The sequence below is a fragment of the Gastrolobium bilobum genome, unplaced genomic scaffold (genome assembly GCF_033153095.1).
Source record: "Gastrolobium bilobum isolate Gb01-03AN ecotype WA unplaced genomic scaffold, APGP_CSIRO_Gbil_v1 utg7546, whole genome shotgun sequence".
Classification (NCBI taxonomy): Eukaryota; Viridiplantae; Streptophyta; class Magnoliopsida; order Fabales; family Fabaceae; genus Gastrolobium; species Gastrolobium bilobum.
In genome coordinates this window covers 12,033-30,830 of record NW_026897020.1, presented here as the reverse complement: position 1 = coordinate 30,830, position 18,798 = coordinate 12,033, and the positions used below count along the sequence as shown (strand labels likewise).

At 34.2% G+C, this 18,798-nt stretch overlaps 1 protein-coding gene across 1 annotated transcript; it reads left to right on the top strand.

Annotated features, from left to right (window-relative positions):
- Positions 1–2,208: 2,208 nt before the first annotated feature.
- Positions 2,209–6,605, top strand: LOC133303472 (auxin-responsive protein IAA9-like). Its single transcript, XM_061503383.1, has 7 exons — positions 2,209–2,315; positions 2,767–3,176; positions 3,273–3,469; positions 3,546–3,772; positions 3,870–4,011; positions 5,347–5,408; positions 6,149–6,605. Exons 2-7 carry the CDS (start codon positions 2,802–2,804, stop codon positions 6,184–6,186), a joined length of 1,041 nt encoding a protein of 346 aa, XP_061359367.1. The 5' UTR covers positions 2,209–2,315; positions 2,767–2,801; the 3' UTR covers positions 6,187–6,605.
- Positions 6,606–18,798: the final 12,193 nt, after the last annotated feature.

Sequence of the window (18,798 nt, the reverse complement as noted above, 5' to 3'; positions counted from 1 at the left end):
CAAACAACATAATATAGAACAAAATTAGTCAAAAAGTATGTTTAACCAATAAAATGGGGTGAAATGAATTGAGGAGAGAGAGGACTATTACAAGCAGTATAAAAAATATAAAATAAAAATAAAAATAAAAATTAATATATTAGGCCAGCCTTAGGCTCTAAGACCGAACTTTTCAATTGGAGCCTGAGACCTTTTTATTAAACGAATTTTTATATAAGTCCAAGTCTGGTTCCAACAATCAATTTTAGACATGTAAGCTAAGGCCTTCAAGAGCCAAGTCAAAGGCTCCTGAAAGGCCCCTTATTCTTTTAGCACCCCTATACACGAACACGAATAGCATAATAGAAAAGAAAGAGAATATTCACACCACAATTTATGATTGATTTAATGTAAGCTACGTTTTGATCTATATTATATTTATCTCACTGTCATTCGTTACAAATCACTCAGTTTATAAAAAGAATATAAATAAAATTTAAAAAATCCTAATAGTAATTATTTATGGGCCCAAGCCCAAACTATTAAGTAAACGAAAATTATAATATTAAAGGCCCATAATAATAATAGGCTTCTATAAGGTCAGATGTGCCTTCCTGCTGGCCCTGGTAACAAGGACTCCATCAGTATGATAAATATTAGCCATCTCCATCAAATTTAATAATTCTAATTTGTGTGTGTGTTGTAGAGTTTTTCACGGTGGAGGGTAAACTACAACCCAAGTGTGTGTGTGTTGTAGAGTTTTTCATGGTGGAGGGAAACTACAATCCAATTTGTGATTTTCTCGTTTACCATTTTTCCAATTAAGGAAATTGAAATTGCTTTAATTATCCGAAACAAGTCAAAGTGGCCGTATCCGTATTAATTGCAAGTCAGTACTAGCATGTATTTACCAATGGAAGCATGCAAGTATATCTTCAGCATGAAATTGAGATATTTCACTTTAGGGTATAATCACATACCATTTTCCCCTTTTTCTGGACCAGATTACGTAGTACTAATATGGATAGCTAGCTTGGCAAAAAAAGGAAAAGAAAATAGCACTAATATGAACGCTTTTTAAAACAACTTATCCGTTTTAAAATAAGGGTTCTATTTTTCTCATGTTGTAGGAGATAAGTATCTCCTACTATAAATACATAATATGGTGGAGCCCACCATACATTAAAAAGAAAAGAAAAGAAAAAAAATGATGTCATAACTTTTTATGTGAGAGAAACATGAGATAAGATAGTTATCTCATGTAAAATGAGACAATGAGTTCCCTTAAACTAATTCACTATCTAGTCATAAAGGTTTGCTCTAATATATCCTACCCAATATTCAACTAAAATCCAAAATATCGAAAGACATTGTTTTATGAGTCGAACTCCACTCTTTGAGCTGAGTAATCAAAATTCATTTTATTTAAAATATGGCAAACAAAATTCATAAAATTGTGGTATTTGATATATTCTAATGGTCAATGCAAAAATTTGTATTTTTGTGTTTTAACTTTTACATGCTTGAATAACATTTTATTCTTTTTATCTACCATAAACAACATTGTTCTTTTTTTTGGCATATCGCTATTTATTTCTAAGTTCCAAGCCAAGCCAATCTACCAGAAAAGCCAAGCCTTTCAGGTTCGTTTCATTCTATTGTTTGGCGCATTTAAATAAATTGATTCAATTGAATTTAAATAAATAAAAAAATCACATCAGTGTTATAAAAATTGACCTGGCCGATCCAACCGATTTATCTGTAAAACAAAACTTTCAATCGATCCATTCAATTACTGGATCAGTGAACCGATGTTAAACTGACACCGACTTTTAAAAAAATTAATTTTGTGAAATTTTAGATAAAATATTTAAAAAATACCATTAATAGAATTTGACTCTAAATAATATGGATTAAAACTTATATTATTATTGAAAAAGGAAAAAAAAATTTGAAGCAAGTTCCACACATTTTTGAATGAGTTAAAAAAAAAAGTTATAAAGTTTAATATGACACTTCTATTTCCCTTAATTTAAATGGTTAAACTAATGATCGACTAATTAAACCGGTGATACATTGATCGAATCCGCGACAATAACACTGGATCGCATAAAGAGAAGTGTTTTTCTTGAGACGCTTTCTTTATATTAAAGTCGTAATGTATTTTAATGCATGGTGTTTCCCATTGAACAGCAAACAAGCTTATGGTACTTTGTGACAAGTGTAGGGCCTTAATTTAATTCTGTGTCTCTTTGTGCTCTCAAGCAAAGTCTCAAATCACTCCTCCTCCTCTTCTTCTTCTTCTTCTTCACCCTTCTGATCTGCTGATTCTTCAGGTAAAACGTTGTCATCTTTAGCTTCCATGTTCTGTTCACTCTTGTTGGTTTAACCAAGGAATTGGGGATTCCCAAATCTTCAATTCTATATTATGTTTTCACCTTTTCCTGTTTTTGCTTTCATGGCTTCAACTTTGATTTGCCTCTCTCTATCTTTCCCCATAAAGGGTTACCAATAAACTGATGGAACTTTCATTCAATGTCTTTCCTGTTTCAAAATTCTTTAAGAACATTATATGTATAAGGAAAAAAGAAAAAAAAAGAAACTGTGAACCAAGGTATGTTTCAACAATAGGCCAAGGAAAGTCCTGAGATGAATGAATCATCTTGTTGAGTTTGTTTGTAAATCAAGTGTGTCCAGTTGTCTTTCAATATTAATTGTTTTTGTTTCCTGTATGTTTGAAGGTTCTGGGTTTATGTACAATGATAAATGTTGTTATTTTTTTATAAGGTATTCAAAATTGGGAGCTTTTGGTTTGAATTGTGATGTCTCGGCCGCTGCTGAGCATGGGGGATGAGGAATGTCAAAGCAATGTCACTTCTTTGGTTTCTTCCTCAGCCACCATGGAAAGTGTTTGTCTGAATAGCTCAAAATTAAAAGAGCACAACTACATGGGATTATCTGATTGTTCATCTGTGGACAGTTCAGTTCCATCCTTCTCAGATGAGAGTAAAAGTAATCTGAACCTTAAAGCTACTGAGCTCAGACTGGGGCTTCCAGGATCACAGTCTCCTGAAAGAGATTCAGATCTTTGCTTGACAAGTTCAACTCAATTTGATGAAAAACCACTGTTTCCTTCAAAGCCTGCTGTTTTGGGTAACAAAAGAGGGTATTCAGATGCCATTAATGGATTCTCAGAGGTAAATATATCAATTCAGTCAAATTCAAAGGGGATGTGTACTTTTTAAATGCTGGACCAGACACTAAAAAGTAAAAATCCCCAATTGATCATGCAGGATAAATTGCTTGTTAGATCGGAGGTCAACGCGATGTTGAAACCTAGCTCTGTGCTTGAGAATGTTGGGGCTCAACAAGCCAAAGCCAAGGAAGTAGCAACAGCGAAGGTTAGTCTTGAGAGGCCTCATGCTGTCAATGAAAGCAGACCAAGTCTTAATGGTTCTGCAAATAATCATAGTAGTGCACCAGCTACCAAGTAAGTGGACAGTCGGAATTGGCATTAGGTTTGAGCTTAAACGTGGAAATGACATCTGATGATCCTTATGTGGCAGGGCACAGGTTGTTGGTTGGCCTCCTATAAGATCATTTAGGAAAAATTCATTGACTACTACTTCAAAGAATATTGAAGAAGTAGTTGGAAAAGTGGGTTCTGGGGCATTGTTTGTGAAGGTCAGTATGGATGGTGCTCCTTATTTGAGAAAAGTAGACTTGAAGAATTACACTGCATATACAGAACTATCTTCTGCTCTGGAGAAGATGTTCAGCTGTTTTACCATAGGTAGGAGAGAATTAGTTTTATTTGAAAAGTAAGCCTTTTGATAATATAAGGCCAGAGTGCCTGGATCCAGTTACTGCTTATATTGATGTGATTTCAGGTCAATGTGGATCTCATGGAAATATGGGCGGGGAGATGCTGAATGAATCCAAGCTGAAGGATCTCCTTCATGGGTCAGAATATGTTCTTACTTATGAGGATAAAGAGGGCGACTGGATGCTCGTGGGTGATGTACCCTGGGAGTAAGTTCTTTATGTAATTGTTTTTCTTTTAAAGATAATGAATTCTTTGAAAATAGTAAAAGAAACACATTTCTTGCAACATTGTAGTTTTAATTTAAATTAACTTGTCCTGTTAAGGAATGTAGAAAACTGGCATTTGACATAAGAGATTGTACAAAGCCAAGACAGGCTTGGACAAAGAATATAAACCACAGTGGTTATTATGTACGTGATTGTATCCTAACAATGTAACTTCACAGACATTAACCTTTTCATTTCAACTTAGAATGTATAAATATTTACACCATCATGCACTTGATGAATATGTTACATGGGCCGGGAAGTATGATGATGTATCATAACCTTGTTACATATATAGGAATGGCTAACAACCTAAGGATCTTATTGAGTCAGTTTCCTATTTTAGGGCAAGTCTGTGGAGCAATATCAGAGATTTAAAATATACTAGGTGCATGTGTATATGAGGCATCATAAAGCGATGAAAAGGTAAAGGAAAAAAAGGAATAAAGAATTTTTGTGTGTCTAACTTGTTTAATTTTGTTATCTCAAAAGTGAATAACGAAGTTAGGATGTCATATTTGTCACATGTCTACTTTGAACCTTGAGGCTATAGATGTCGAGTACTTATTCTTTGTATACTATATAGTGATTATAGTCTGTTCGTGTAATAGCATACTAAAATATCAAGATTAATTTTCTGAATGTATAATAACTAATTTAATATTTATTTTACAACTGGAGAGCATATTTCTAATACAACTGTTTCATTCGGGGGAGACCTTGGGGAGCGACTTTTTAGCATAATGATAGAAGAATTGTATAGTTTTTTGAGGTTCTGAATGGCCTGGGGGCACAATAATTGAATGATGAAGCAACTTTTAGGATAAAGATTAATTTTTAATTATTTGAAATGAAAAGTAATTTTCCTATCAAAAGAAAGGAAAAAAGAAACCACACATCATATGTTTGTGAGTAACTGGGTCAACTTGCTATAGTTATATAATTTTGAACTACGACACATAAAAATTTTTTACACTATCAATGAATCATATGGTGCTGTGCATTTAAAGAACTATTAATAACTATTACTGGAAGTTAAATATTTTAGTTACTCTAATAATGTCGCACTTTCTTGTTTACTATTAGTGTATGGAGTTTTACATTGTATGGATTAAATTTAAACACATTTTATTATAGAATTAGAAAGGCTAAGCATTTTTCATTCCACATTAAATTGCTCAGGAAAATAGAGTTGAACAATATTTGTTTGATTGTAACTGGCGGTATGTCACTGTGAGCAAATTAATTTCAACCTAATACCTCAACTCTGTGCAGGATGTTTATTGAGACATGCAAGAGGCTAAGGATCATGAAGAGCTCCGATGCCATTGGATTAGGTTAGTATTCCATTCAAGACCATCAACCCATAGCTGATGGTCTAAAAAGGTATTAGTGAAGTGTATCAGAAAAGTAATGAATGTAATTTTTCTGGTATTAATCAGTAGACATGGTTAAATAGTGTAAAATTCAAACTTTTAAAATAGAAAAATTCCAATTGACTGGTATTTGTTTCAATTTGGCACTGGCAAGGAAAGAGATATGATCTTAGTGATCAAATTTGCTGCTGCCACTAAAGTCTATCAACATCACTTTTATCCCCAACTAGTTGACGAGCTGCCACTAAATTACACAAGTCTTAATTCCATAGTGAAGATTGGAAATTGTTAATTTCTTGCACAAGAATACCTCTGCATGCTGACAGTGGGAATTAAAGAAATTGAAAAAATAACTCTGTTCAGATATAGTTAGAGGTAAGTTATTATTCCAATTTTGGAAAGTGCCCCCTTCAATGTTAACTCAGATTGTGGCAGAATGTAATTCTTTGTTTTTTGTACATGAATTTTTGCCCATAGAAACCTGTGGAGGGAGAGATTGACAGAATCCTAGTTTAAGCTGTTTTACTTTACCAATTATTTCCAATCTACTGTCAACTTCAATTTGATACAGTGAAGCGAAAGCTATTTCGCGTAAAATACATAAAAAGTCCATGATTTGTATTCTGTGTTTCATTTTTATTTTATTTTTCCATAACTTAACATATCTGATTCAAGTTTAACTTTTTTGGGCGTTATTGTAGCGCCTAGATCTGTTGAAAAGAGTATGAGCAGAAACTAGGAAGTATCAATCGTTAAACTGTATCCATCAAACTGTCAACGGGGTTAAAAAGCTTCTGGCCTATGGAGGGTAGCAGATCAAGGAAGGACATAATGGCTTGGGGGCGAGAACTGAATGTGTGTTGTTCTGAACAGAATTTCATACTAAGCTGCCTTAATCATGATGTTATTTACTATCACTGTTTTCTGTTGTCATGACGTTTTATATTCCATAAGTTTTTCTAATGATTGTCACAGCTTATAAAACCCCCAGACCTGTCTGTGGAGGTTTTTATATTCTATGTGCCCAAGTTCATGTTCTAGTGAAGGATTTGCAGTTTGTAAATTGCATCATCCCTTCTGTGTTTGTGATTTAAGTTTGATAAAAAAAAAAAAACCAAGAAGTTATATGTAATGCACCTGTTACAGTTTCTGTTGCCTTTCATTACCTGCCAATGTCATTCACCTGTTTAAAAGCAATTACATAAAAGGCTTGGAATCTTTCTGAATATAATATATAAAGTTAAAAACAAAATAAAAAATACGTTGTGCTTGGTGATGCATTGAGCTTTTGCCTTAAACTATTGAGATATTGTCACACTGTTGGATATGGTTGTCGGGTTGTCCAGGAACCTAGCATGTGAAGCTCTGGTTGTTGGGTGCAGTGCATTGATCTTCCTGCTCGATTAAACTAACTCACAGTAATGGCATCATGTACGATGCTAAGCCTTCATTGGCTCTTATGCTTTATCAAACAATTGAGTTCTCGAGAGGGGAAATTCTTGCATAAATGATAAAAGGACCTACCCTGATTTTGGACAATGGTTATTCTTTTGTCTGGAAAATCATTGGTTTATGAAGTATAAAGAGGACAAACTCGGGAGTTTTGTTAAGGATAAATTTACATGTTTATGTACTTATATAAGTACTACATCCAATTCATGATTTAAATTTTAGTAAATAATATTTTAAATTCCATTTAATCGTATTTAAATATGATTATACTATATATGTATTATAATTTTCGTGTATAAGGGTAGGGCGTAGTACTGTATAAGATTTTCTCCTTGTTACGGTTATATATTTTAGGGGGACAAATTATCAAAGAAAAGATAGAGTAGATAGTTGTAAAACCCTGTGAAACACGGACACGCTTTCTTTTGAGAAATTTGCGTGTCGAACACGTGTACGATATGGACACGTTCAGACACAAGTCCGACACGCGGTTAACATTTGAGGACACACGGTCAATTTTTTGACACGTTTCGACACGTTTTTCTGACACGCGGTCAACTTTTTCAGACACGTAGTCGATGCTCGGACACGTTTTTATTTATTTATTTATTTTTAAAATTTTATTTTATTTTGTTAACTAAATATAAAAAAAATAATTTATAAATTAATTTTTTTCTGTTATGAAATGAGACATGAAAATTTAACAAATTACGAAAAATTATTTATATTTATATTTATGTTATGAAATTTAAATATTTGATTGATTATATGACTTATTATGAACTCTTAAATGTATTAAATATAAATTATATTATATATATTAAAAATTTTATTTAATATCAAAAAGTGTCCCAACGTGTCAAAATATGACATTTTTTAGAATTAACGTGTCGGCGTGTCGTGTCGTGTCGTCCCGTGTCCGTGCATCATTGGTAAAACCCAGCCCGACCCGGCCGGGTCGATCCGGAACTCGGTGAACCAGTCATAGGATTGGTTCGGGTCAAGCATTGGACCGGTCATGCTTCGACTCGGTCAAAACCCGGACAAAACCGGTCCAACTCGGTGACCAGGTGATCCAGTGACCCTGTCGGATCATGCATTTAAAAAAAAAACAAATTGTTTCATCTTGTCAAAAAAAATGTAGAACTCATTTTAAAAACATTTTGTAATTTTATTTGCTAGTATACTCTTTTATAATGACCTAAAATTTCAGCTTCCAATACTGAAGCAATTTGCAGAATAATAAATTAAGAGAATGTGACATATGCCATTTTTAATGTAGTTGAATTTGAAAAATGTGAGCTCAATATCATTGAGAGGTATGTTTTTGAGGATTCTAAGTAGCAATTTTTTTATTTTTATTTTTTGGTAAACAAGTTGCAATTTATATTAAGATAGTAATAGCATGCATTTTTATTTATTTATGCTTCATGTTTTTTAACTGATTTAATGAAGTTTAATTCATTTTAGATATGAAGAATATAATTGAATTTATATGTTCATATATATATATATATATATATATATATATATATATATCCGGGTCAACCGGTCCGACCAGTGACCTAGTGATTCAATACTCTGACCGGGTCGATGCCCGGGTCGGGTTTAATAACACTTATTTCAAAATAGATTTAGTGTAGAAAATGAAAAAAAATTCATTAAAAATGAATTTTAGCTAGAATATCACTAAAAGTCTATTTGGATGGATTTCTCGCTTCAAAAGCTGCTTTTTTTAAGAAAAAAATAAATACTTTTCAAAAAAAATCTATTTAGATGTCTCATTTTAAAAAAAATATAAGTCATAAAAAAGTCAAAAATATTTTTTTTAAACTAGAAATTTTAGCTTTTTTAAAAAAATAAAAATAAAAAGTCAAATATTTTTTTAAAAATCTAAATAGCTTTAATTTTTATAAAAAGTATTTTTAAAATAAGCAAAACATAAAAAAGTCTTTTTTGGAAAAGCAATCTAAAAGGGCTCTAAATCATCATGTCATGATGTGGGAGGTCACTAATTGCTTATAATAGTGATTCTTTATTTATTTAAATTATTAAATGAGTATTTTGATTTCTTGTGTTAATATCAATAATATTCTTCAACACACATTCATATTTTTTTTAATATTTTATGAAGATAATATATTCAGTGCGGAGACGTAGCTGAAATGATATTATTTTTAATTTTATCAACACACCTGAAAATTGAAATGATCTTATTCAATCCACCTTCGGCTTTTTTTGCGCAAAACTAAATCGAAGGTTAAAAAAATGCAACGATTAAAACAAAAGGTAGGATATTTTTACTAGTAATTTTTTTTACTACCATTCTACTATTACTGTAATCACTTTATTCTATTACCATTCTAATCACTATTAGATTCAAAAGTGATTAGAGTGATAGTAAAAAAAATATATATATATTCTACCTCTCAAAACAAAGGCCTTATACTATCAAATTTACTGTCGAGTGTTTCACTTTTTCTTGGGCCTTGAAGCCCCATACTTTAACCAAAAAGACAATAAAATGAGGATAAAAGAACAACAAACAAAAGAGGCATGTAGGGCTGTAACCTTAACTTTGTGTGTTGGCTAGCGACCTCTTTTTTTATTTTTATTTGGGTTATATATCTTCTTCACCCACCATTACGACAATGGTATTGTAGACCCAAGTAACTGCCGACAGCCCAAGTTCATCAACGTGGTTACGTGGTCCAGTCATAAGGTCAAAAGTCACTCTCTATGTATAGGAAATGTTATATTTACAAATTTTTTTGTTTATAAACTCTTATAACTCTTTTCCCGAGAAAATACTAGATACATTATCTTCTCCCGAAAGAAGATAGTGTAATTTATAAAATTTGTATAAGAATTTATAAACGGATCATTTCCCTATATATATATATATATATATATATATATATATATATGGGTTTAACTTTTCTTATGTTGTAGGATTATAGAGAAATCTCAAGTGGGTCAGGAGATAAAAAAAGTAGAGAGAAGTTAAATGTGGGTCCCATATTTTATATTAAAAAAGAAAAGAAAAATTAATTGGCACGAAAAACGAATTTGTGTAGAAAAATGGGAGTATCTCATGTGGCATGAGAGTATTATTTCCCTATATATATATATATATATATATATATATATAATAGGTTAATTATAGACATTTAACTTAGGAAATAACATCTTTGTCTTTGAGGTAGAGAATTTCTATCTGCCAGGTAGAAAAAATTTCAAGTGGGTCACCATTCATATTTTTTCTTTTCATTGATTTCTACTCTCTCTTGGTTTTTCTCTATGGAGCATATAGAAATTCTCCGTCTTGAAGGCAGATATGTTATTCCCTTTAAATTATTTAGTTTAATCCTGATATACACAAATTATTTTAATTTAAAAAAATAAATGTTCGTCATTTAAATAATACCAAGTTTCATATTCGAATCTTACTTTTTCCAATCAAAAGCTTTTGCAATATCAAATCATCAACTGAGATTTTTCAAAGTAACATCGTTAGATTATTAATTTGTATTCTTCTTGAAACAAAATAATTCGGTGACAATGCATACTTGATCCCTTTGACAAGGAAGACAATGTATCGCTTCTTTTTAGTGTTTAAGAGAAAGATAAAAGTAAATACAACTTTCTAAAAAATCATGAAACCAAAAGGATGCTTATTCAATCACATGAAATGTGATTTATGACAGATGAGATTAGCACTTGGTACCTATTTTTAGGCCTTTTCTATTTGTATATCTTCTAAGAACCAATCAGACTAGTTTTTGGACAATCAACCCATGTGATTTCAAGACTAATGCAATATTGGGTTGATTTTGAGGCTCTAAAAGTCAACTTGCTAATGCATGCACCATCATTACACATTCAATCATTGTTTTTTTTTTTTTTGTGTGAATAAAATTAACAAAAGCAGAATACTAATAAAAAGAAAACACGTATCAATAAATAATTATAATGTATCAAATTTGTCTCATGCAGAAACCTGTCAACGCCTTAGAAAATCCATGAAAAGCTAATCAATTATACGCGATAAAGAAATTATCATGTAGTTCTTAATTTCCATTTGCTACTAAAATTTAATTTCTTTATAGAGGGTTTATATGGAACTTAGTTCTAAAATCTCTGTAAGTTAATCTCATTAAACCTTAGCATAAACTTTGGTAGCTTGATGATGCACAATAGCATGTGCTTTTAATTTGCTTCAGTAATGAGTAGTCATTCTATGAATAAGTTAGACTCTCAATCACTCATAATTGGATTAGATGGGTCAAATGCGATGGGCAATTCTTGACTCTGGCTTGTTTGCTGAATATATCCTTGAAAGGTGGTTGGTGTGCACAAAGCAGAGTCATAAAGCCTATTTTTCCATCACCTATAACTATGAACCATGTATTAGAAAATTACTTGAGAATAGAAGTGCCTGTTTGGATCCTCTTTTTTTTAAGCTACAAGCTACTTATAAGCATAAGCTAGGCCAAACAGGTTTTGGGAAAAGCTCTTATAACGAAAAGCTCTTTTTTTTATAATGAAGAAAAAAGCTGAAAATTAAAAGCTCCTAGGAGGAGCTTTTTTTTAAGCTCTTATCTGTTTTTCTTGAATTGTGTGCTTTTTTTTAAAATAAAGAGTGATAAAGATAGAAAGAGATAATTTTCTTGAAATATGTGCTTTTAAGTAATTTTTAAGCTAAAACTTTTATGTAATTTCCAAACAGCTTTTAGCTTATTTTTTTAAGCTCTTTTTTTTAGCTTTAGCTTATAAGTAGCTTCTAGCTTAAAAATAAGAGCATCCAAACAGGCTCGAAGTCTCGGGAAATTTCAACACTCGAATCTCCTTGTACCCCACTTCATCCCAATCCCTTTGTTTGAAAATGTAATTGAAGGGCTTATTAAATGAGTTGGAGAACGAATTATGAGAATGAAAGTGCAAAAAGGGGCCTAAAATGGTAGGCAACTTCTCCCTTCGCCTTGGTTTCCTTTCCTTGTACATTGCATGATTGAAGGAAGTTGGAGTGGTTAGCAATGGTAGTTAATGGAGATCATATCAAACTATAATTAATTAATTGACCGACCTTGACTTCCGTTGCGGATTTGAATCTTATAAAGTGGATTGCTTTTGAAAAAATGGGATGATGAATATAGGTAATTGCACTAAGGAACATAAAAATATAGTTATTTTTGGAGAAGAAAGGACCAAAAGAAAATAAAAATAAATAAATTTCTTGATGACAAATTTGATAGACAGAGACCTGCTGATGCACTTTATTTGAACTTGATACTTCAACTCAGATAGTGATGGAGGAAACACAACCGTAAGGGATCATGGCTAATTTGTGCAATATGTCTTAAAATCTAGCCAGCTGCCAAAGCAATCCACATACATGACCGACCTCCACTAATTACATTTTTGTTATTGAATTTGTAGCAGTGTCCTACTCCTACTGATTACCAATGAAGCAAGCGGTGGAGTGGTAATATATTCAAAGTTAATATAATGGAAAGAAGACCTAGTAAGGGTTAAGTGTGTGCAGAACATAAGTTGTGTTATTTTATTTTCTAATGTTATATATTACGAGTTGTATAAAGTTATAATATGAAGAAAAAAAATCCTCTCTTCACGTTAGCTGAAGTGACTGAGGAGAGAATTTTTTTTTACATATATAACTATGTACTACCTATAGTACATAATGATAAAAATTAAAAGACATAATTTATATATTTTAAAAGGATAAATATTTTTTTCTATATATAAATATATAATTTAATGAGTCTTCTCATCAAAAGTTTGCTAGGTTAAAGTCTAAACTAATTTTATTTGGGACAAGACATATTTACTACCTCAAAATTTTATTATCTTTACAACAAATCTAATCAACATTGATTTTTTGTCAATCTAAAGATTTTAATTTATTAAAAATTAATAAATAATTAATAAGAGCGACCCGATAATTTTTAAGAATTTATAATCGTTAGATTAATAAAAATTAACGATAATTTAATTGGTTGTAAGGATAATAAACTTTTGTGGTGATATATTCTTCCCCATTTTATTAAATCATATTGATTGAGTATCAGGTACCCCGAGCCCTGTTGGGAACTCAGTTCCCTCAAGCTCGACTCAGGGGACTTTGCGGAAGTCAGTCAATAAGATCCTCAATCTTGGATCTCGTCAATACCTCGGCCTGAACTTTACCAGGTCAGGCAGCGCAGTGGAAAATCAAAAACACAAATAAGAGACAGAGAGAGAGAACACAAGCAATTTTTAACGTGGGAAAACTTTCTCCAATGAAGAAGTAAAAACCCACGGGACCTAGTCCAGATCAAAAATCCGCTATGAAAATAATAGTTACAAATAATCAGAATCACCAATGTGGTGGTTAACTCAACCTCTCCAACAATGGTGATAATCAAACCTCCCTAGAGATGTTTCACTTAAACTCTCTCTAGAGATCTCTCAAATACAAAGCATAAACCTTTGTTCAAACAATTTTCTCTCAAATTTTTAATTTCTCTCTTAATCTCTAACCTAGCCTCCACCCTCAACTAATGAATATATATAGGAGGTGAGATCTAGGGTTTAGGGTTTTTAGGAAACCCCTCAATGGGCTTGGTCTTAGCATTGAAGGAGGAAGCCCAACAAATCTCCCCCTCCGACTTCAATGCGTCGGCTTTAGCATCAACCCGGCTCTTTCACAACAGTCTTCAAATTTCCTTGTTGGAACCAGCTTTGTCATTATGTCGGACCAATTTTGGTCAGTGTGTACTTTGACGAGTTCGAGCTCTCCACCTTCCACCACATCCCGGATCCAGTGATACCTCACATCAATATGCTTAGTACGGGAGTGATAGGTCGAATTCTTCGCAAGATGGATTGCGCTTTGATTGTCACAACCCAGCTCGTACTTGTCTTGATCATGGCCGAGTTCCATGAAGAACTTCTTCATCCACAGCATCTCTTTTGTCTATGCAGTGGAATATACTTCTCTTGACTCAGCCACAGTAGCTTCTTTTGTCTATCTCGGATAATCTTGATTCCGAAAATCTACTTTGCAGGGCCAAGGTCCTTCATTGCGAAGGACGAGCTCAACGCCTTTTTCAGGGCGGCTATCCTCGATTTGTCTTTCCCTATAATAAGCATGCCGTCAACATATAACAACAAAATAAAAAAATCTCCAGCCTCATACCTCTTCACAAATATGCAGTGGTCAACTTCTGTCTTCTCAAACTTATGATCAGTCATGAATGATTCAAACTTCTTGTACCACTGTCGAGGTGCTTGCTTCAAGCCATATAGGCTTTTCTTCAATCGACATACCAAGTCTTCTTGGTCTGGAGCTCGGAACCCTTCAAGTTGCTCCATATAAATTTTTTCTTCCAAATCACCGTGAAGAAATGCTGTCTTCACGTCCGTTTGTTCTACCTCGAGGTTCATCGAAGCCGCCATGGCTAACACAGTTCGGACGAGGTCATTTTCACTACAGGAGAAAAAATCTCCTCAAAATCTTCTCCTTTCTTCTGATTGCAGCCTTTCACTACAATCTGGGCTTTGTATCTCGGCTTCTGCCCGTTCTCTTCATTCTTAATCTTGTAGACCCATTTATTTTTCAAAGCTCGTCTTCCTTCAGGCAAGTCAGTCAGCTCATAAGTCTGATTCTCGTGCAAAGATTTCATCTCGTCTTGCATTGCCTCTTTCCATTCTTCTTTCTCTGAGCTCGTCACAGTCTCATCATAACTCTGAGGCTCACCGTCTTCAGCAACAACGGTGTATTCATCAGATGTGTATCTTGTAGAGTGTCTTCTTTCTCGAGTTGGATATCTCAGCTGTTCTTCAGCTTGAGAACTCGGTTCATCATTATCATCCCGGATCTCATCATCATCTCGGACCTCAGTGTCTTGGTCATCATCAGCATGTTGCTGGTCATCATTTTCTTCATTTTCTTGATTTTCTCCCCCTGCTTCAGCTCGGACAGGAGGGATGGGTTCTTCACGTCTGACAGTAACCCGGACTTTGGGCTTCGAAATGTCATAAATGTTCTCATCTTCATGAAAGATCACATCTCGGCTTCTCACTATCTTCTTATTAAATGGATCCTAAATTCGAAACCCGAACTCACATCTCGGCGAACCAAGATAGATGCATTCTTTAGTCTTCGCATCGAGTTTTGCCCTTTTCATCTTTAGGGATATGCACGAAGGCTCGGCATCGAAACACCTTCAGTTGATTATAGGCCGCTTTCCGACCTGTCCAGACTTCTTCTGGAGTTTCTCCTTCAAGTGGCCGTGTTGGTGAGAGGTTGATCAAGTCAATAGCAGTTCTAACGGCTTCTCCCCAGAATGATTTTGGTAACCCGACATTGGATAACATGCTTTGTACCTTCTCTTCAATTGTTCGATTCATCCTCTCAGTGAGTCCATTCAGCTGTGGAGTATTGGGGGCGTCTTCTCAAGTCGGATCCCGGCTGCTCTGCAGTATGCATCAAATGAGCCGCAATACTCACCACAATTTTCAGATCGGACCACCTTCAATTTCTTGCCAGTCTCCCTTTCAACCATAGCATGAAATTCTTTACAGGATTAGAGTACCTGGTCTTTAGACTTCAACAAATATACCCACACTTTGCGGGAATGGTCATCAATAAATGAAACAAAGTACTGAGCTCCTTCAAAGGATCTTTCCGACATGGAGCAAACATCAGTATGAACAAGGTCAAGAATATACCCGCGTCGTCTGAATTGATCTGATCTCACAAAAGAAATCCAGTGCTGCTTTCCAGCTAGGCAATGCGTGCAACTCTCCAACGCTTAGCCTTTCAACCCGGTCAGTAATCGTTTTTTTGTTCCGGATCTGGAGCCCTTTCGCGCTCATGTGGATGAGGCGCTTGTGCCAAAGCTCCAAGTTAGGTTCATCTCGGACAGAATTGGCTTCTCCGCCATTAATCTTTCCTTGCATCACGTACAAGGAGCCTTCCTTCTTACCTCGGGCCACTACTAAGTTTCCTTTGGCCAACTTCCATCTAACACTACCGAAGTAGTTCACTAACCCGGCATCATCAAGCTTGCCTACTGAGATTAGGTTCAGTCGCATGTCAGGAACATGCCTTACATCCTTCAACACAAGTCGGCATCCGCCAACAATCTTGCTGGTCACCTGATTTCCCATCTTCACGACTCCAAAATCACCACCTCGGTAAGAGGAGAAAAAACCTTTATGTGGAGTAACGTAGAAGGAGGCACCAGAGTCAACAATCCAGGTGCAGTCATCATATGCAACATTCAAATAATTATCCTCACCCAGGAGGAATATCTCGGCATTCGAGTTGGCAGCCACCGCAGTGGTGCTCTTGTCTTCCCTCTTCTTAAGAATAATCTGATCCGGCTTCACAGAGCCGTTCTTCTCGTCATTTTGCAGGGTCCAGCAGTCTGGCTTCTTATGACCTGTCTTTCCACAGTAAAAGCACTTAAACTCATATCTCGGCTTTGACCGACCTCTGAACTTTCCTCTTCTATCACAATCTTGACCCTGGCTTTTGCTTCTACCCCGGGAGTCGGATTTCCCTCTGTTCTCAGCAACGTTGGCCTCAGACGTGCTCGAAATACCTCGTTCTCTTCTCCTGGCTTCTTCGTCCAAGAGGCTGTCTGTCACGACATCCATCTTCAATTTTCCATCTGGAGTCGAATTATTCAAGGTAACCACCAGAGTATCACAACTTTCTGGCAGCGAGCTCAACAGCAGCAAAGCCTGCATCTCGTTATCAATTTTCATCTCAGCCTTTGATAGCTGATTCACAATACCTTTGTAGGTGTTGAGGTGTTCAATCATACTCATGTCGTCCTTGTATTACAGCTTCACAAATCGGCGAACCAGGAGTGCTTTGTTCTTGGGAGTCTTCTTCTGAATCATGGACTCCAACTTCGTCCACAACTTATACGCGTTCGTGAACTTAGACACGTGCTCAAAGAGGCTCTTGTCAATATATTTTCTGATCGTAGCTACCGCCTTACGACTCTGAATCTCCCACTCCTTATCGGTTTTTCCTTCCGGCCTCTTTTCAAGGGTAATGAGCTCATGTAAATCTTTGCAGTAGAGATGATCTTCCCTCATCGGTCTCCAATAGGTGAAATTGTCTGCGGTCAGCTTGAACATGTCTCCATCATTGGTTATGCCATTGGTCTCCATCTCGTCTCCCTCAGAACCCGTTGAACTCGGGCTCTGATACCACTGTTGGGAACTCGGTTCCCTCAAGCTCAGCTCAGAGGCCTTTGCGGAAGTCAGTCAATGAGATCCTCGATCTCGGATCTCGGTAATACCTCTGCCTGAACTTTACCAGGTCGGGCAGCGCAGCGGAAAATCAAAAACGCAAATAGGAGAGAGAGAAAGAGAAGGAGAAAAAGAACACAAACAATTTTTAACGTGGGAAAACTTTCTCCAATGAAGAAGTAAAAACCCATGAGACCTAGTCCAGATCAAAAATCCATTATGAAAATAATGGTTACAAATAATCAAAATCACCAATGTGGTGGTTAACTCAACCTCTCCAACAATGGTGATAATCAAACCTCCCTAGTGATGTTTCACTCAAACTCTCTTTAGAGATCTCTCAAATACAAAGCATAAAGCTTTGTTCAAACAATTTTCTCTCAAATTTCTAATTTCTCTCTTAATCTCTAACCTAACCTCCACCCTCAACTAATGAATATATATAGGAGTTGAGATCTAGGGTTTAGGTTTTTTAGGAAACCCCTCAATGGGCTTGGGCTTAGCATTGAAGGAGGAAGCCTAACAAGCCCATCACAAACAGGTCGGCAAAAAAATTAATTTAATGCTTTTTAATAAAATAATTACGCATTTATTACAATTTTGAGAATAATTACGGATCTATTGCACAATGTGACGCCCCATTGAGGCGTCTCACCCTATAAGGTGTTGACACGTGTCATTTTTTTTCAAAAAAAAATTAATTTAATCATAAAACTTTTGAAGGCCATAACTTTTGACTCGGGTATCCAAATCAGATAATTCTTTTTTTGATTCCACATAACTTTTCGAGATGTACGCAATGACATCGCATTTGATATATTTTATTTCTCTCAAACATAATTTTAATTTGCAAGAATGGTATTATAAGAGCGGTTAAACCCAGAAGCCTCTGAGTTCTGGGTTAATGATTTAATATAAAAAAATAAATAAAATTTTGATTTGTGATTTAAATTTTTTTCATAATTTTTTTTTATTATAACAAAAATTTGGTTTGTGATTTAAATTAAAAATAAAAAAATTATTATTAATAAAAAAAATAAAATAAAGATTTGATTTGTGATTTAAATTAAAAAAAACAATTTGAAAAATCTGTAGAAATAAAGGAAATAATTAAATAAATATTCTAAATCTCTAAGGAAGAAGGATGTTATTTTTGAAATTAATGATTAATGCTATAAGCTTCTGGGTTATTATTCGTGGTCTGAAATTAATGATGGCTTATGAATGTTTTTCAAAAATAAAATTACCTAAATTAGGCGTGATTGCCTCTTGATTGAAACTCAATTTAGACGAGATTGGTGACGTGTCAGGTGTTGACACGTGTCACATTTTTAAACTCAAAAGCCTCTGAGTTCTGCGTTTGTGATTTAATATAAAAATTAAATTAAGATTTGATGTGTGATTTAAATTAAAAAAATAAATTTTTTTATTTTTATTATAAAAAGTTTTTGGTTTGTGATTTAAATTAAAAGTAACAATTATTATTAATAAGGAAAACAAAATAAAGATTTGATTTGTGATTTAAACTCAAAAATCAATTTGAAAAATCTGTATTAATAAAAGAAATAATTAAATAAATATTCCAAATCTCTAAGGAAGAAGGATTACCTGATTTAAATTTAAATTA